The 21,385-nt window shown below is 34.1% G+C and overlaps 1 protein-coding gene across 1 annotated transcript in view; it reads left to right on the forward strand.

The window, feature by feature from the left end:
* Positions 1-15,921, forward strand: part of LOC136032897 (ribonucleoprotein PTB-binding 1-like) — a 174,729-nt gene extending 158,808 nt beyond the window's left edge. The window contains exon 8 of the mRNA XM_065713331.1: positions 8,559-15,921. Within this exon, the coding sequence (XP_065569403.1) occupies positions 8,559-9,194 (636 nt within the window). The 3' untranslated portion in view covers positions 9,195-15,921. The remainder of the gene's footprint in view (positions 1-8,558) is intronic.
* Positions 15,922-21,385: the final 5,464 nt, after the last annotated feature.

The following is a 21,385-nucleotide window of genomic DNA, read 5'->3' on the forward strand; positions in this document are numbered from 1 at the left end:
CAACTTTAATTTTCAAATTGATCTCTGCAAAATCGGTGATCTCATATACTGAACAGAAATTATTCAGTATATGAAATGGGTTGTCCCCTCCGCAATCCCTCGCTCTTTACGCTAAAGCTTTTAATTGTTTTAAAAAGTAGAATTGTGGCAAAGAGTCAAAATTTGACTCAGAATTGTGGCAAAAAATCGGTGTATTTATTTTTGGTTATGATATTCTGCCTTTGATCAGTTGAATCAGTTGATTGAATCAGTTGATTGAATCAGTTGATTGAGAAAAATCAGTGCCAATATACTTTTAAGAATCTTCTTATCTAAAGCAGTTTCTATTATTTCTCCCTCAACAAAAATATCAACACTACACGAAAACATAGAACTAATCTAAATAATAGATTAATAAAAATAAAACTAAGCCAAAGAAAGAGTGCACTAATAAAGATGAAGAAGAAAAAAGAAAGACCTCAATGGCTATATTTTTAGAACAAAGTAAGAAAACAATGAGTATTAAAATGAACAAAGAGCTGAAAAAAATAATAAGAATTGGAGAATTTTCGTGGAACTTTTTCAGATTTGAAACTTATTTCAACTGAGAATTTTTAAAATTGAAACATACGAAGAATTTCAGTGAAGGTGGAATTTCAGAGATAATGGGGTGGGGAGGACACATGTCCATTGTGGAACATTTTCTTGTGTGTATTGTATATAATATATTTCAATTTTGTGTTAAAGTGGAAACTTCAGCTCTCAAATAAAACTAATGCTAAATATTCCTTTAATAAACCTATTACTTAGAGTAGTTTTTATTGTTATATTCTCGACAAAAATAGCAGCAATACAAAAAACAAATAACTAATCCAAATACTAAATTAGTACAAATAAAACTAAGAAAAAAAATCACAGAAAACTGATAGGGAAGAAGATGGAAAAAGACAGACCTTTATGGCCCTCTTTCAGGAACAAAGTAAAAAAAAAATGAGGAATGAAATAAGCGAAAAATTGAAAAAGAAGAAAAATGAAAAGAATGTAGAATTTGTCTTCCTGCATGAATGTTCGTGTTCCCTTACTTCTATGCTAAAGAGAAGGTATGTTCTGAAGTGAGGAAGATGAGGAGGGATATATATTATTTAGTGAAAATACAAAGAAATAGAAAACATAAAAAAAGAAAGTAAGATAATCTGAACTCTAAAGAGTTTTAAATTTCCCTAAAAACGAATTTAAACTCTTTCTAGAAGTTTTGGTTTCTCGATGCGTTTTTCAAGATTGTATTTTCATGGGAATATAACCTGCATGATTATCTTAAACTTACAAAAATATATTTAGCAAACATAATATTTTTCATTTCCCCCTCCCCAAATAGTACCTAGCCGTCCTAGCCGAGCGGTTGGCACCCTAGACCTGAATTTTTTTTCCGTGAGGGCAGGGCTTCGAGTCCCGGTGTCACTGGTTATTTGTTTTGGAATGGTCATTGACGCGACTTTAAGCTCAGCCAGAGTCGATCAAGTTGTAAATGGGTACCTAGAGAAAATTAGGGAAGGTGAACAGGAAGGGTGTGCGAAAACACGGGAAGATTGGCCCCCAACCCCTCATTATACTTCCTGGCTGAAGGGCCATGACACGGGGATCAGCACCGTCGGTCGAGTCTGTAAAGTCTAATGTCGTATTTTTTGCCTCTTTTTTTACCGAAGAAGTACTCCCTTTCTTACCCTTCCCCTGCCATTTGCAAGTGCAATCTTTCCCAAGAAGTGTTATTTTTTAATGAGATCTTATGAAATTCAAATTCAATGGGATTGTCAAGGAGCTTGTAAAAGGATCTTAAAATTTCTTGAAAATCTTGAATAAATGCACACTTAGCAAATTTCTTAGAAAATTCTGGGATTTTTACCTTCTCGTCGTTGCCTTCCCCAAGCAATCTTCATTGTTATTAATATTATTGTTATTATTATTCCTGTTACTAATTACTATTTTTGGTATTACTATTATTACAGTTGCGCTCATCGGTTATAAATTGTGCCAGTTTTTGCCCCAAAAATGGTGTATTATTTTTGAACTAGCTAAAGAGACTGTCAGACGACAGACATAAGAAAAAGAAAAAAGCGCAGTGTAGACTATTTTGGCAAAACGTTTAATTCTAAATCCCCTGGCACGCCCCCTGGTCTATCAAAGAAAAAAAAATACTAGGAGTTTCCAGTCATGAGACAAAACAGTATATATTACCAAACTATTAGGCTTTAGGCATAAAAAAGTAACATATAATAAAAATTAATATCTGAAAACTACTGTCTCTGATTGTAATAGTATTCCGAGGAAACCAATACCCGTTGCATAGAATCACATGATCGTTTTCAGATTAGTGATTGGCTGGGTGTAACGGACACTTACTAATTATATAAAGTAAAATAGTTGGATGGATACTTTTCATTTAATATGAATGAAAAGATTGTAACTGAATTTTCATGTTTTTTTTTAAATAATGGGTTCCCAAGTAAAAACATTCTTTCTTCAAGTACACTTTCTATGAGAAAAAAAAATGTTAGATCCTTTTTGTAAGTGTATATGGCTGCTTTATTACATAAAACAGTTCGGCGTTATTTTCCGTGTGTTGTCTTATTAAGATGTTCCTGCTCTTTCGCTTTAGTAAAATAACGGAATTTTCTAGAAATCAATAATACTAATGTATTATTTCCAAAAGAAAAGATTAAGCGAAGAGAACGGGAGAAGCTAAGAAAGGCAGAAATATTACTATCGAGCTGAGTGATTATTTATAAAATTAAGACTTACCTCTTTTTCTGAAAAGTTTAGACTTCAGATAATTTCGCTGGGAATTTTAATTCCTTAGGTATAGATAGCTAAGGGGTGCAAGGGAATATGTAAAGTTACGTGCTAAATCTGCCCTCTTGGGCTTTACGTAAATTTTTTCTATAAATTTTATTTTTGGATGAGCTCTTTTTAGATTTTTTTTTTTCGTATAAGTACCCAAGAGGTTGGAAGAGAATCTAACAATATATAAAACCATTTAGTGAGTTGGAGAATTCTAGAAGGAATCGGATTAGATGTACATTTTTTACAGTTCCCTACAAAAAATCTGGGCTATTTGCCCCCTGCTCTCTCCCTCAATTAGATCTTCATTACGCCTATGCTGAATTCTGTGTCAATTTTATCGCCTTATCGTTGCGAAAGTTAAGAAGACCCAGAAATTGTGACAAATAAGTCATGCCCATGTCATGGATTTTTTTTGTGCTCTTTCTAATTTGTTTTAGATTTTACAATGATGCACAACAACTTATAAGCAAGTCGATAAAAAATTAAAGGTAAAATAGGCAAAACAGGTCCCATGAAATCGGCAATTAAAGGGAAGTGAAATTAATCTCTTTTTAAAATATTTTGATTCTCAGATAGCGTTCTACTCGAATCGTATTTCTATTCTCCTTATATTTAGACTAAAGCTAAAGAGAACCAGAGATTAAGACATAGCCCCTTTGTGTCGAACCGTGCTTTTAGTTGTCTGAAGATTATGTCACCCTGCAGATGCATTGCTTTTTTTCAGGAGTATATTTTACAGCCCTTATTCTCATATATTCTCACAATATTCTCCTTGCATTGTCATTAAAGCTAAAGAGAACCAAGGGTTGAGATATGGCCCTTTTGTATGGAACCGGGCTTTTAGTGATCTGAAGATTCTTAAGATTATGCAGGGCATAGCTTTTTTCAGGCGTATATTGGCTCTACTTTACTAGAAATGTGAACTTTACTGGAATGGGGGTATATTTACTTTACTAGAAATGGGAACCTCCTGGGAGGGTAGAAATAGGGAGGCTTTGGATAGAATAGGATGGAGGAGGAGCATGCGTACCTGTGTTGGCCTCAGGCGGCTTGGTGCTGCCGTGAGTTGCTAGTGGTAGTAGGAGTAGTAGTATTTACTTTACAGCTGGAAAGGTAGATTGATCGTGATTGGTGAAAAAAACATCAAACACTTCTTCCTCAAAGATACCTGATATAAATGGCGGGTAATAGCAATGGAACGGTATTAATCGAAGACAGAAGTTATTTTTTTCATTTTAAACGCTGTCCAAATGTTTTGTAATTCAAATACAAAATCTTGGTAGTTATTTTTATTAGAAATCTTTGTTGATTCTACCTTTTGTTGGTTCTTAAGTGTTCCAAAACATATTAAATTTCTTCTGTTAGTTCTGATACGTATCGGCTTTCAATTAGATACCAATTACCGAGTAATTTTACTAATATCATACAAATTGTAGTTGAAAGATAATATTCCAATTGAGTCGTTTTGGCAGTCTCAGTGGAAGTTAACGATGGAAAAATCAAAGGTTGTTTCTTGATTTGTAATAACAGAACATTTTTTTTTTTTTGTATGTTTGTGTGCCTATGGTGAGATGGTCTCCCATGAACTTGCCCAGTAGTTTTGTATATTTTTTATGTTTTATTTAAACAGGTTTTTGTTGTTGCAATCATTATTATGACGAAATTAATGTGTGCTTTGTCAATATGCTCAACTTCACAAGCTCTGATCTCCGATAGGCTTAATGTTTCTTATTTTATTAACTTGTTAAAGTAGAAAAGTTGAAGCAATTCAAAAAGACTACCCGACAATTTAATGGTATAATCTCGGTAAACAAATAATGGTGATGGTAATGGTCCTGATTAGTGAAGACAAAGATGTTTCAATCTAGCCAACGTAGTTGTCAGGTAGTGGTAATAGTTTAGTGCTGGTGAACGGGTAAGGCTAAGGGTATGGTCGGTTGGTGGTCATGATTTATGAAAGAAAGATATATCAATTCCTCCACCTCAAACGCTACCCGGTATAATTATATTTATTACAGCAAAAGTGATGCCTCATTATTCAGATTGTGATAATTCCAAATATGTTATACTATAGAATTAAAATTTTATTATAGCAGGAAAAAAATGAAGGCATACTTTGGGCATTCGACTAACGTTAAGTAACAGTTTGTAAAAAGAAGGTTTTCTAGCCATCAAATTCACAGCAAAAAAAACGATATTGAAAAATCTATTTTCTAACATTTTTTTTCAAACAGTTCGTGGTAACGAACTGTAGTAAGGAGCGATCCGGCTCAATAGTAACAAAAACTCTAAAAAATTTAATTTTGATATCAATAGCTACATCAAAAGAATCGCATTTTAAAGCTGATTTTAAATATATAAGTTTCATCAAGTTTAGTCTTAGCCATCAAAAGTTACGAGCCTGAGAAAATTTGCCTTATTTAGGAAAATAGGGGGAAACACCCCCTAAAAGTCGTAGGATCTTAACGAAAATGACACCATCAGATTCAGCGTATCAGAGAACCCTACTGTAGAAGTTTCAAGCTCCTATCTACAAAAATGTGGAATTTTGCATTTTTTGCCAGAAGACAAATCACGGGTGCGTGTTTATTTGTTTGTTTTTTTTTTTTTTTTTTTTTTTTTTTTCCCCAGGGGTCATCGTATCGACCAAGTGGTCCTAGAATATCGCAAGAGGGCTCATTCTAACGGAAATGAAAAGTTCTTGTGCCCTTTTTAAGTGACCAAATAAATTGGAGGGCATCTAGGCCCCCTCCCACGCTCATTTTTTTCCCAAAGTCAACGGATCAAAATTTTGAGATAGCCATTTTGTTTAGCATAGTCGAAAATCATAATAACTATGTTTTTGGGGATGACTTACTCCCCCACAGTCCCTGGGGGAGGGGTTGCAAGTTACAAACTTCAACCAGTGTTTACATATAATAATGGTTATTGGGAAGTGTACACACGTTTTCAGGGGGATTTTTTTTTGTTTTTGGGGGTAGGGTTGAGGGAGGGGGCTATGTGGGAGGATCTTTCCTTGGAGAAATATGCCATGGGGGAAAAAATTCAATGAAAAGGGCGCAGGACGAATCTGGTCACGTTAGAAAAAACGTCAAATTAAGAGCTTAATATACAATGCTGGGTGTTCGGAGCCTCTCTATTATGGAGTATAATTTGAAAATGAAACAACTATACGAGCGATAAAGCATATATACCACAACCATAACTCAACTAACGAAAGAACTACTAAGAGATAACACAACTATAAAGCGAAAACAGGTGAAAACTAACAGGAAAATAAACGAACTAAGAGGTGGAAGGGGCCCAGAGAAAAAATATAATCCTTTTTCAATTTTGAGCCTAACTTCCGCAAAGGAGTAATAATGTCAGAAGCCCCGAAATACCGAATTATTTTCTTTTCAAACAGTTCGTGGTAAGGAACTGTAGTAAGGGGCGACCCGGCTCAATAGTAAACGAAACTCTAAAAAACGGAATTTTGATGCTAAAAGATACATCAAAAGAATCGAATTTTTACGCTGATTCTAAATATATAAGTTTCAATTAATTTAATCTTTGTCATCAAAAGTTACGAGCCTGAGAACATTTGCCCTATTTTGGAAAAAAGGGGGAAACATCCCCTAAAAGTCATAGAATCTTAACGAAAATCACACTATCGCATTCGGTATATCAGAGAACTCTATAGCAAAAATTTCAAGCTCCTATCTAAAAAATGTGGAATTTTGTATTTTTTGCCAGAAGACAAATCACGGGTGCGTGTTTATTTGTTTGTTTGTTTTTTTGTTTTTTTTTTCCCCAGGAGTCATCTTATCGACCAAGTGGTCCTAGAATGTCGCGAGAGGGCTCATTCTAACGGAAATGAAAAGTTCTAGTGCCCTTTTTCAGTGAAAAAAAAAATTGGAGGGCAAATAGGCCCCCTCCCATGCTCATTTTTTCCAAAAGTCAACAGATTAAAATTTTAAGATAGCCATTTTGTTCAGCATAGTCGAAAACCATAATAACTATGTCTTTGGGAATGACTTACTCCCCCACAATCCCTGAGGGAGGGGCTGCAAGTTACAAACTTTGACCAGTGTTTACATATAGTAATGGTTATTGGGAAGTGTACAGACGTTTTCATGGGGATTTTTTGGTTTGGGGGGTGGGGTTGATGGGAGAGGGCTTTGTGGGAGGATCTTTCCTTTGAGGAATATGTCATGGGGGAAGAAAAATTCAATGAAAAGGGCGCAGGATTTTCTAGCATTACTATAAAAAAAAACAATGAAAAAATAAACATGAAAACGTTTTTTCAAATGAAAGTAAGGAATAGCATTGAAATTTAAAACGAACAGATATTATTACGCATATGAGGGGTTCTAAAAATACTTTATATTTTTTTTAAAATATAAAAATACTATAGGGGTTCTAAAAATACTTTATAATACCTCGCTCTTTATGCTAAAATATTTTTTAGTGATTTCAACTATTTATTCTACGGCCTTTTCGATTCAGGGGTCATTCTTAAAGAATTGGGACAAAACTTACGATTTAGTGTAAAGAGCGAGGTATTAAAGAGGGTACAAACCCCCTCGTACACATAATAAAAATATAAGAATATAAAAGTTTGTTACGTAAGTTAATTCTTAAGTTACGTATATTTTTTACTAATAAAAACGTTCGTTGAAAATTAAAAGTTCTAGTAGCCTTTTTAAGTAACCGAAAAATTGGAGGGCAGCTAGGTCTCCTTCCCCACCCCTTATTTCTCAAAATCGTCTGATTAAAACTAAGAGAAAGCCATTTAGCCAAAAAAAAATAATATACTAATTTCATTTCAATAATTTATGTGCGGAGAGCCAAAATCAAACATGCATTAATTCAAAAACGTTCAGAAATTAAATAAAAAAAACTAGTTTTTTTAACTGAAAGTAAGGAGCGACATTAAAACTTAAAACGAACAGAAATTACTCCGTATATGAAATGGGTTGTCCCCTCCGCAGTCCCTCGCTCTTTACGCTAAAGCTTTTAATTGTTTTAAAAAGTAGAATTGTGGCAAAGAGTCAAACTTTAGCGTAAAGAGCACGGGACTGCGGAGGGGACAACCCATTTCATATACGGAGTAATTTCTGTTCGTTTTAAGTTTTAATGTCGCTCCTTACTTTCAGTTAAAAAAAACTAGTTTTTTTTATTTAATTGTATTCAAAGACAGATGATACTTCAAACACAGAAAAACGAAAAAGGAATATCAATCATCTCAGAAATCTGTCCTCATTTGATACAAATGAAGAAAACCAAACTTACAATAAACATTTCCTATAAAGTTTAAAAACAAATATCAAATTTTACAACAATAAAATGGGCAATAAGCTAAGAAAGTGCGACAAAAATTGAATATGTAAAAAAGTGTAAAATGTAATCAAAGAAGAAAGTTTAATAAGCTTAGAAAGTTAAAAAGGAAATATTGAAATTTCAAACACAAAAGAAAGGTAAAATCAGAAAACTTGAAAGTAGCAAAATTGAAGTAAAAAGTAATCTATGACCAGTTTTTAAGTTTGAAATAAACTAGATAGATTTTCACTTCCTTGAATAACTAAAAGTATTGCTATGTCATATTTTTGTGACATTCTGTTTTCTACTCTTCCTTTCTAACTCTTTAGATAATACGAAAATGCTTATAACTAAGCTAAAAAATCTTCTGAATTTTTGTTATGCTGTTTTGATCTACTAGTGTTTTTATTTGCATGAAACTCACTTAATCTTATTTTCAGACCATGGCTCCTCCACCACCCAAAGACCCACAAGTATCTACATTTCCAAGTGTAATATCTCTACCATCTTCTGTCGTAACCAAACCCATATTGCCAGCAGGTATAAACACAGTCACCACTGCATCAAATGGCTTAACAAGTACCATAAATGGTTTCAGATCTGCACCAATTATTCACCCTTCAACGACCCAAATGACAAATTTATTAAGCTCACTTAATCAGGGGCAAAGTATAGACCCAGGAATAATTTCCATGCTTGCTGGGGTAGCGGTTCAACCTCAAGAAACTCAGACCAATACCCTCATTTCGTTACTGATACATGCTTTGCAGTCAACACTAGATAAGAAAAATGTGCAGCCAGTTATGCAACCTAACCCCTTGGCTGCACTGACAGGACTGCAAAATGAAGTGCACCAGGCTCAGTTGCAACAGCATATGATAAATTTATGGAGTATGCAAGCGTTCCAGCCTCCTACTCCAGCGGTAGTACATACTCCAACGGGTAGTAAGCGAAAATATAGTCATATTTTACCTTCTCCGGAAACAAGCCCGGAAAATGGTTATATTGGCCAACATTCACAAGGAATTGGTGGACATTATGCGGACTCTTATTTAAAAAGGCTAAGGAAAAACTAGAGAAATTTAAAGCTGTATTACTTTCGTGACATTTTAATTGAATTTTTAAGAGGCTAAATCATTTAAGTCAATATTTTAAGATTTATCATCAAATCACCCGACCGACGATTATTTTTTAATTAAGGGTATTCCCAAAAATGAAAATCAATTCAACGAATTGAAAATACTGGCTAATGAATGCTCAACAGTTTTTCTTATGTATATTTCTTTTGCTCAAAAACAAGAGATCACCCAAAAATCCTAGAAAAAACTTTTCCGTCGGATGCCCCCGGCAAAAACGATAGCAAAGATCATATCCCCTTTTAATTTATACCATTGTTTGTTGCTTTTTTTAACTTAATTGATTTTGCCTCTGGACGCTTCAACTAATGAGCAAAGTTACAAATTGAAAATGAACTTGATTGTCGCAAGTGAAATTGCAGCAAGCCTTAGCACTTACGTGTTATTACGGTGGACTATTAAACTAATTTGAGAAACATAGGAGCTTTTAAAAATGATAATTCTTGTGATTTACGCGATGTTACAATTTTGACACTAAAGTTAAGTTCTGACGGAAGACGGTGTGTTTTTTCGAGCGAAAACGATCGTGCGAAATGACTCTGCCAATACTTATTGTGAAGAACAAGCTTCTGTTTACTTTTATCAGAATTTTCCCGGCGGGAAAATACATTTTCCATCCCTTAATCGGAACACAAAAGAACCGAGCATTTCGCTCACATTTTTTGCTTACAGCGGGTAGCCTGAAATCGGGTAGCGGGTAGCGGATGCAATACTAAGGTTTGGCTCTTGTCAGAATGTAGCTTAAGCTGTCAATTAACTAGAAGTATGTAGATTTTACGCGTAATTCTACGAAGTTTTAGTGCTGGTGAACCAATTTTGTAAAGTTGTTTTAAGTTTATCTTCTTTTATTATTTATGTTTCTTTGTTTGATCGTATCAGGATCCTCGGTGAATGTCGTAGTCCAGTTTTTTTTTATCCTATGTAATGAATGTTATCTTACACAAATGTAAAAGATGGTAAATTATCCTTTCTGTTAAATTTCTTTATCATCTAGTGTAATTTGGTATTTGTTTACGCAAAGGTATGAATCTCCTCCATGAGTGCTGTGATTTTTTCTTTGTCTTTTTTTTATTCCGTGCGAGGAATTTATCATGTGCTGGGAACATAAATGTAAGATGAGGCAATATATTTTAAGCTATTAAGCTCTCCTTATAATAATTATGCAACATACTGTTACTACTAAGAGATCCTCTCAACTCCAAGCCACTAAAAGGTAACACTGCTATTGCTATCGACTGCTATCGAACTAAATTGTACGTCTTTCGGGATTTTTCGTGCCTCTTTTAACGTTTTCCTGTTACCTCTCTTCATCTTTTTTGAAAACGTCCTGCTTTTTGTTACATCCCACCTTACTTGCCAAAAAACTCAAATTTTACCTCATTTGTCTATCTATCATCTCTTATCCATAATGCTTAACATGGTCCTCCTAGTCTCTCTTCAATCATAGCCTTAAATAGTGAAACCGATCCCATATTTTAGCAAATTATTTTTTAATATAAAGTTGCTCAAATGATTGCTTAACCTTCACAATTCCAGGCCTCTGGAAGTAGGATATGCTGATAAATAATGGATTGAAATTAATTAGTATTTAAGAGAAGTGCCTATAGTTTTGCTTTACGTCTAATATTGCTGCAGAAGATAATATTTGGATATATTTTATTGACAGTTAGATAATTATTAGAAAAAAGACTTACTGTTTGCAAGCACCATATCCAATAACATCAATTAGTGGGCATGGGGCATTCACCCCTACCTTCCACAGACACTTGCAACCCCAGATTTTAAATTGGTATTGCATTGGGGTATTTGCATTGAAAAAAGCGTCAAAGCTACCTCCTCCCCAATAGGTTTTGAAACATCAATTTTTGCACACACACACACACACACTCCTCCCGTAATTTCTGTAAATTGAAGCCACCGTCTATGCTAGTAATTTTGGGAAATAAACTAACCACAACTTTGAAATCAATTGTTATTATGACTCTCACAGCAAATTAACAACTCAACTAAGCATAAATAGTAGATTAAATTATTTTTACAGATTTAATTAAAGAATTTTCGTTACTATTTTTAACCCTACAATCAGTTTAAAAATGAAAACTTTTTTAATGAGTACTTTTAATGTGATAAGCAAACCAATTTATACGAATGTTAGAGTTGTATAAATAAAAGCTATCCTAAGCCGAAAAATAATAAAAATCTAATAAAAAAGCATAGCCTCACATTTGAAACTCCGCAATACAAAATTAAAGCAAATGTTGGCGCTTATTTTATTTTTTTGGGAATTTTTCAATTTTGAGTTATCAAACAAAATAGGAAGAGCCATAATTTTAAAAACAGCACAAATATTCTAAAATTCATTGTCAAGTGACAGTAAATACTCGAATATTATTAGAATCTCAGCATGAAGGTAATGCAATAAAGCTATCCTAAATTTTATTACCTAGTAGAAATTAGATATTTGAATCTCATTGAAGTCTCAGTCCAGAATTTCAAAAGTAGCAGAGAGATTCTAAATTCTATATCCGAGTAACAACTTGGATATCATAATATTTATTTAGAATTTTGGCATGGGAATTCTGTTATGTATCTCCAAACAACAGCTAAAGATTCTAATTTTATTACATTGTCAATATAGAGACTTTAAAAGCACCATACAGACGCTTAGTTCAAATTGAATATCATAATATTTATTTAGATTTTCGGCATGGGAATTCTATTATGTATCTCCAAACATCAACTAAAGATTCTAATTTTATTAGATTGTCAGTGTTGAGACTTTAAAAGCACCATAGAGACGCTTAGTTCTAATTGTCGTGCGGCGATTTGAATGCTGAAGGTGGCTGAAGGGCGACAGATGTCTACTTTTTTGATGATCGTGCTTACCAGGAACTGTTGAAATGGTGGGGGTACAATCGGGGCAAGCTTTTGCGAGTGCTCTGAGTGGAGGGTAACCATAGTCAAAGTTTTGTTTAAAGGCGATTGCTTAGGCCATCCCCTAGTAAGCATAAAGTTTGTGCGGGAGAAGTAATTTTCGTAGGAATCCGACATAAAGAACAGCCATAGGTATAATGTCTACGATTGAAGACAGTTATTGAAAAATCCAGTGCAAATATTCTATTTCAGGATAGAAAAAAGTGGGTAGTCCAATTTACCCTCATGCCTCTTTACCCTCTGGCTAAGGAAGTATTTATCATCTATCCTCTGATCTCCTTGGTTTTAAGGGATAACCGATTCCTTCAATCAAACAAATTCCTTTTTCTTGAAGATTGGATAAATTAAAGAATAGTCTTTTATTGGACTTGATCCAAAACTAAGGATTTCAAAAGAACCCCCCCCCTAAAAGTATTACCAAAAATTAGCTTGACTTCAGAGATTACTTTAGAGGTGCACTTTTTTTTATTAGAATAGGTGGCATTCCAAATTGACAAATTTAACCAGATGTTTATGGCATAGAGCAGGGAGCGATGGCTATAGAATACAAATTCTGAAATTTATCACAAATACCAAACATCCTATTTTTAATTTCCATGATGAATAAGTCCTATCTGATGATACTTAATTCTAAAAAAAGGCTTTTCGGATCAAAGTAGAGCAAATTTCTAATGGTCTCTGTAGTTATATTTTTTGGGGGAATGACATTTGATTTAGTTCTCTCGACACTCCCTAGGATTATAATTTGCAGTTATAATTTATGATTACAATTTATGGATTGTTATAGCTATGATGGTTAACACGGCAGTGTCAAAGGGCCAAGTGGCTTTGCAGTCATATTGAATTGGCGTTACAGCTCTCAAGTTTTCTCTATTTTTTCTTTCCCCTATTTTTCTTTTCTTTCTTTCCTATTTTTATTTGATCCTGTACTCAGACCAAAAGTTTTATAGACTCTCAGATTAACTTATAACCGGATTAGTGAATTAATAACTCAGTTCCTTATTTAACTGCCTGAAGATTCCTTGGGATGGTTATCCTTCGAAAGATAATTATTTTTCTATCTAACTAGTGCTCTATATGCGGCAAGACTGTAGAATAAAAGAGATAAAAGTGTTGACAAAATCTCCCGTAAAAAATCCCTAGTTTAAGCTATTACGCTGTTATTAACATCACTGCCTAAAACTCTCTTGAAGTTCCAGATATATTAGCGTTAATTATCTTATAAATTGTAGCTTTTCTCATTTTCTCTAGCTTTTCTCATTTTATTAGTTAAGTATGGCCTTAAATTTATAGAAAAAGTAGTTTTGAAACTATAATTTCGATTGAAAGTATAACGTAGCTAAAACTAATATAAATAGAAAAGAGATATATATTTATTATTCCCTTCCTCTTCTTTATAATTTGTCAAAATTCATACCTATAAAATTCTATCAGCCGTTTAAGTTGTTAATTTATTGTAGTTTTTTTCGAGTTTTTTCCTTTTGTTTGTTTTTCTGATTTTATAGGCTTCTAGCTTAAAAATTTCCAGTCAAATTATGTGTTCCCTGCATAATTTTTAGCATCTTATTTTTCTACTCACCTACGATTTTAAAATTTCAACGAAAGGTGACAATTTTTATATAATTCCCTAACTGAAGTTCAACCCATTTCCATCTACCGAATTACATTTTGAAATGGATGTACGTAGTTTTTAGATTGAAACACGTCAAAAATTATTTACCTTTTTTTTTTTTTTTTTTTAAGGACGCTTAGATCCTTCTAAGGAATAATATAAGTAATATCATAATTCTTGCTTTGTGAGAGGAATGGTCTGAGACCGTTGAATTCAATAACGTAAAATCAGAGCCTTCTCGTACAAGTTAAAGCTGCAAGCTTCTGGCGAAATTGCTTTTTTTTTTGGGGGGGGGGGACATACACGTTATAAGACGAAAATTTTTCAAGTCCTGACACAGTAGCAGACAAGCGTCGAAGGCAAAAGAACTAGTGCTAAGCCATTGTTATTACTCGTGATAGGAAGCTTTCTTTCAGATTGCAATTCAATTTGGTTATCTACTACTAAAAAATCATTGAATTAAATACTTTAATTTAATTGATTACTTCATTGGAAACTTGGATGTTTCTTCAACTTCAAAACAAATTGAAAGTAAACCCCCAGAGTCATTGTACGTAATTCTAGTTGATAAACATATATTGCAGGGTTGATTAAACTGTCTATGAACATAGTGAATTTTCACGGTTTACTCTAATTGTTGTCTTGTTTTCCTTTCAAAAATTATCTTAAAAAATATTGTGTGAAATTTTGATTTTAGTTCGTGTTGGAAAATATTGTTTTAACTGTTATGTACAACATATAGAAAATTGCAAAAAACTCATAATAACCTAGATTCTGGTAGAAGCAGAGCATAACCCGACCTCCCTATGTACATGCATATTTTCCTCTCTTATGAATATTCTCTCCTCTCTTCCTCTCCCCCTATTCTCTCCTCACTTCCCTTCCCTTAAAAAATTCATGTGATATATCTGTTACTGTAAAAGACCCAAATCACTTTTTTTCTCCTTGGATTTTTAGTCAGCGTTGCCGGTCAACTTTTTCAGTTTTATGCAAGATTTGGTGGTGACAGGTTAGGCTTTTAACCCGTTTCTGAGATTTATAACCTTATTTAACCTAACCAAATTTAACATAACTTTAACTTTTACCATCAAACTTTATAAGACCGGCAAAGCTGATTTAATCCAAGTAGAGAAAATAGAATTTTACACATTCACTGACGAATGTCGACATATACCAGATTTTGGTCTTTCACAGTAAAATATCTACCACAAGACACCTGAACTAAAAAGTGTGAAGAAGACAAATAAATAGTTTTAGTGGCATTTATTAATTACCAGAGTTTTGTGTGTACTTTTGCATAGGACTTAAACCATGAGGTTATTTTCGAGGTCTTTTCAAATTAAAACCAAATTGCAGTAGATAATTAGTCCGACGGAGTTCCAACGGAACTCGAGATTTGGCGGTTTTTCTTTGTTTTTTTTTTTTTTTTTTTTTTTTTTTTTTTACAGTGGTACAAAATGAAAAATAAATCGAATTTATTTTCGATATTTGAAAATTGCATGTATCAAGTAGATAAAAACATTGGAAGTATTGATTAGTGTTAAGAAGAATCAAACGCACACCACTAATATTATAAATGGTTCAAAAGTGACGATATTTTGCGTTCGTGTGAAGTTTTATCTGGGAGGGTTTAAATCACAAAATCCCTTCTTTATTAGACCTATTTCCTACAATGAGCCTCATTGCTTATGCAAATGTAATAAGAGGATAACAGTGTCAATCAGTGGATAATAAATAGGTTCTCAACCCTATCCCAACATTTTTAGCATATCTGTATATAGAATATATTGGTGGTATTTCCCCCAAATTAGCTTTAACGATTTAAGAAAAAATTTAAAAGCATGTTCATAAACCGTACCCCCCTCGCTTTCCCCCAGTGTATAATTATATAATCATCCTGTATGTATGCCAACATTTGTTGCTGATTTTCCATCAGTTTTAATTAAATGAATCATTTTATATTTATTTATTAAGTTTTCTCAGTATATTTTCTTGCTTTTTCTGTCTCTTTGTCCTGGGTCGGATTGGAGAACGTACACAAGGGTGGTTTTGGCTATTATTTTCTTGTTCTTTACGTTGTATGTAAATTTGAATCGTGAATAAAGTACAAAATTCATGGTATTTGTTGGTTTTCTTTTAAGCTATTCTAGAGCTCCAATTTCAGCAGTGGTTTTTCTCACATTTTTTTTTTCACTTATAGTTTACTGAAAACTTACTAGAATGCAACAAATGTAAATCATTCATAAGTATCTGGTCTACCAATTGGATTTAAACACGTTGGAATAAAAAGTAAAGTGCTAAAAATGTGGTTGACTTAAAACACGATATGTAACTCCAAATGCTGTAATTCTTTGTACATTCATGTAGAAAAAGAAAACCTGTTTGGAAAGGTTTAGCAATTCCAGTAAAGAGCAAGTTAAGTTTTAACTTAAAGACTGGACAAGTTGACTATGGGTGGGTATCCTCATATTCAAGGCAATTTATGTTCTTTCTGATTTTTAAAGTACTTTTTACTTTTTTTGCAATTATATTTTAAGCTAAATTTCAGTCCTATTTTAATTTCCTTGGATATAAAAATATTTCCAATTAATTGAGACAGGCTTCGACCCCCCCCCCTCTCAAACCATATTTTTGAAAGTAATGTGTTATTTCGCCACAATATAAATGATTGTCTCTTTCGTACGTTTTTTATCCATTTTGAAGATTTTCATAAAAAAATTAATGCGTTTTCTATTTCATTTGTGTATTTTAGACTTTTCTAACTAAAATTTTCAACATAAATTTGATCGCTCTCCTCAATTGAAGGTGACTACCCCCTCCTACGTTCACCATTTCCACAAACACATCCAATCAACATTTTGAGATACCCATTTTATTCAACGTAATTAAATGGTTCGGAAATTGTCTTTTAGGATGACAATCCCCACAGCCCTCAGGGCAAGGGTTGTAAGTTATAATATAAGGGTTATATACAATTATATAACCCTTAAGAAGGCATATAACGTTTATATAAAAAGGGTGATCGTATAAACTTCGGAGGGGGCTCATTGGATTGGTAATCAGAAGTTTTAGTGTCCTTTTTAAGATTCATGGTGATTGAAGGGAGTATATCCTCCCCCACACCTCGTATTTTCCCGAAATGCACTTGATAGAAATTTTGAGACGGCCATCTGTTCTCGTAAGAAACTTCGAAAAAGACGCATTCGATTGGACATTGAAAGGGCCAATGCCCTTTTTATTAGTCAAGTGATTGGAGGGCAACAAGCCCACCCCCCCACCGACTCCCAAAATACATCTAATAAAAATTTTGAGATAGCCATTTTGTTCAGCGCAGTTGATAGGTCGGGAAATTATGTCTTTGATTATGACAACTCCTCCCCCACAGCCCTCAGCACGAGGGTTGTAAGTTATGTCCCGAGGGTATATAAAGTTTTTATGGAAAGGGTGGTCATAAAAACTCCAAAATGGGATCAATTGATTGGAAATCAGATGTTCTAGTGCCCTGTTTATGAGTCGAAGTGATCGGAGGGCAGCCACCCCCCGCGTCATATTTTCCGCAAATGCAACCCCCACGTCGCTTGATTAAGGCAGTGTAGGACTATTCTCTTATCTCCCTCCTCTGGGTTGCTAGGATGAATTTCAGTCTCGTCAGTGGAATAGTATTTCTTGCACTATGACCAGAATTAACGACAACCAAATGATTGGTAACAGCGTCGTGTATATATATTTTTTTTTTTTTTGCCATGAACTTGAATAGACTCCGCTTGTTGTCTGAACACTGAAGAAACTAGTTCAGTTTTTTGGTATTGACGTTCTTTCTTCAGCCTTTGTCCGATAAATAGCCTTGGCGCACTTTTCTAGTGTAGAAGTTTTCACGCTGTCGGACTTGTAAACGCCAAAGATGACGGCAACTCGCTGTGTTTCACTTGTGAGCTGCTTACGAAAGTATTGGCAGATTTCTTCTGTAACATATTCGCCAAACGTCTTGCTTTTTCGCTTTATAACGTGGAATAGGACAGCACCATAAAAAATGGAATCGGCATGAGGTTTCTCGGTCATAACTTCAGAAGAATAAGCTGTGAGCAGAGTTACAATACCAGACTTCGTGCCGGATCTCAGACTACTTTGATCAGAGATTGAAGGAGGGAAAGGCTGGTTCTCGTGTTTGAAAAACTCTTCCATGTTAGCACCTCTGGTGTTGCCGCCAATATATAGTTTGGCAGATAGGACCGAATCTATTTGGCCATCTGAAAGATCGATTTCGACCTTTATGGAATGATGGTGGAATGGGAGTTAAAAATAATGACATCTTGTTTTGGTGTATCTGTGAATCAAAAGGCTTTGTACGTTTTACAAAACGCAGTAACAGTTAAACAATAACAGTATATAATGAAAAGTATCATAATGGGATTGCCAACAATTTCGAGACTGCGGAAACTACTGATGGCACGAGAATGGGGTATTCTCCCGGAGCCAATGGAACCGAGACTGCCATACATACTTTCCAAAGGATTACCTAATTCTATTAGGGTATTTACAAGGTTTTTAGTATTTGTCTGGAACTTCTTCTGAAATTCTGAGCCCATTCGTGATGTTTTTCAGTCCGCCGTTCCTTCACATTTCGGAATTCCTCAATCATCCTCACCATTTCCGGTGCAGCAATCATGAGTCTCCTCATTGCAAATGGATCGCGGGTTAGTCCACTTATCCCTCCAATACCCTTTTAGTTTTGATATTGAATTTATTCGCTTGATCTAGCAGGATAGAAGAAAATGTTTTTCCAAATGTTCCATCAAATTTTGCGATTTTTGTGCACTTTTTAGCGTGCAAATACGCGCTTGGACAGACAAACTCGAGCTGCTTCTTGTAATAGCCGAACTTCTAGTACTCTAAACTGTGTTTTTGCCTGAAGCAGAAACTATAAACTTTTCTGCTTCGAATTCCCTGTAAACAGATGGGCAGACTGACTCTAGTGTCCGCAGATCTCTGATATGTACATACAACCATCGGGCATAGTTTTGATGATCAAGGGAAAAAAGATGATCAAGGGCGAAATTGGGATACATTGCTTCGCGCTCCTTTGCCCAACTGATGCAGTGCTTCATTTCGTCATCATCTGAGCCTGGATGCTTTGATACTTGCGCTTTTTTAGCGCTTCGGGTGCTTTATAGGGCACTATAGAGCAATCGCTCGATTTCATACCAATCACCATTGGGTTCCCCATATTTCATACTATATTTCCACTTTTTCCGAAGTTTCTCAAAACGTTCAAACAGTTTTGTGATTTTTGCGCGCTTTTGAGCATGCAAATACGCGCTTAGACAGACAAACTCGGGCTGCTTTTTGTAATAGCAGCTTACTACTACTTTAAACTATATCTTTGCCAGTTTTTATTTCATGGAATAGGTGCTTCTATTTTACGCTTTACGCGCTTTTTTAGCGCTCTATTGCGCAGTTCAGAGCAATCCTTTGCTTTTTATTTAGCCACCACTGAAATCTCCATATCTTAAATCGTATTGTCAGAAGTTTTGATACGTCTGTAGAGACTGGTAAATTTGCGCTTTTAGCGCTTCGGGTGCTCGTAAAGTTGCTTTCGAGCGTCCGTCACATTTAAATTTGCCGTGCTCTAATCTATATCTCTACCAATTTTGATGCTTTTTGCCAGAAGTGCAAGATCCTAGTTATACTTTTCGTTTAACCTGATAATAACCTGAAAAAATAAGTTTTTCAAAGAAAAGTAAAGAGCTCTATTTAGCAAAGAATGGGCAGAAATAAAGTCAAATAATCTTCCAAACGTAAAACTACCGAAAATTACTATAAATAAACAAATGAAACTCAAAACAAACAGAAATAAAATAAATAGCCGAGTCAAACTCAAAGCGAACAGAAATTAACATGAGTAGGGCTGATAACCCCCATACCTTCTCAAGACCAGAGTACAATTTGCGCTTTACTGAAAAAAACAAACAAAAAACAAATAACCGTGAAAAGCACCCAAAGAACCATTACTTCCCTTCACCATTAGATTCCCGTGCTTTAATCTACATTTCCATCAATTTTGGTGCTTTTTACCATAAGCGCACGATTCTTATGCCTAACGGCCCTACCATTATCAGGTTTCAGGTATCTGGTAAACGCTAAGAGACACCATAAGCTTGCTGTAATACTTTTTATCTATACCGCCTAGCAGCTTTAATAGCACATTACTAACCTTTGATAGTTAACTGTGAACTGAAAAGATCATAAACATATTAGATTTATTATATATTAGAATTTTTTATGTTACTTTATTAAGACCTCTATTTAAGAGCTTTACTTCATTTTAAAGCTAATTTAAGAGTTTGATATTTTATTTTCCCCTAGAACTCTAGTTTGTAACCCGCCCCTCCCCCACCAACTCAAAAGTCAAGGACCTTCGGTTGACAGGTCGAATTTGTTTTCCAACATCTCATTGCATTTTCAAGAGCATAAGATGTTTTTGAATTTCTAGAATTCTTCTTTTTCCATCTTGTTTTCCAACCCTCAGGAAGTGAAGCAATATCGAAGCACTTGTTCTTGTGGTGCGCTAATGACAAAAACATTTTTTGTTGTTATAACAAAAGGAAAAAAACAGGTAGCCATTGTTAACAGGCAAAAGCTAGTTTTGTTTTCTATTCTCTTAAGATCAAAAGGATGTCTCAAAAAGACGACTGGATTTGGACCTACGTAAGTTGAATATATGAGTATAAGCCACAAACATTAGCGTGGAAAACAAAAGCATAGTATCAAAACATATCCTGAATGGTCAGTGCTAAAAAAAACATACAAAAACAATGTTGCCAACAACCAAAAAAGTAAAATCCAGCTTTTCAAATCCGGCGTTCTTATTGAGGCACCCTTATATTAATAATGTAGTTTCTAACTAAGTATCTTTAAAAATACTGCAGCTGATTACTGTCATAACTAAGATGGATATTTCTCATTTTTCTCTTGTTTTGACTGAACTCTTTTTCTCTCGAACCCATTTCTCTTGAACCGGTTTTTTTTAATCTAGCTGTATATTTGTATTTACTTGTGGGATTTTATATTTAGAATTTTTTAGACAGTTTTAGTAGGTAAGGTTCAAGGTTTAGCCTCTTTCACCTAAAAAAAAACAACCTTACCGACTTTAAAAATAAAATAAAATTAAGGTCTCAAAATTAATTTTATATATATATATATATATATATATATATATATATATATATATATATATATATATATATATATATATATATATATATATATATATATATATATATATATATATATATATATATATATATATATATATAACGTCAACGGAGTTTAAACTTGACTAACAAAAAAGCTCTGTTGATGCGCTAGATGGAGCGAAGTCATTATTATGGCTACGTCTTTATCAACTCACTATGTGTCTCACTAAGCAAGTCGTAAGGTCATGCTGTTCCCTGTTTATTCACACTAGGCTTCTGGTGCCCCAACATGATCCTACCATATATTAAATAAAAAAAAAAAACAAGTTGTTGTAACTGAAAGTAAGGAGCGACATTAAAACATAAAACGAACTGAAATTACTCCGTATATG

Source organism: Artemia franciscana, chromosome 11, assembly GCF_032884065.1.
Source record: "Artemia franciscana chromosome 11, ASM3288406v1, whole genome shotgun sequence".
Lineage (NCBI taxonomy): Eukaryota > Metazoa > Arthropoda > Branchiopoda > Anostraca > Artemiidae > Artemia > Artemia franciscana.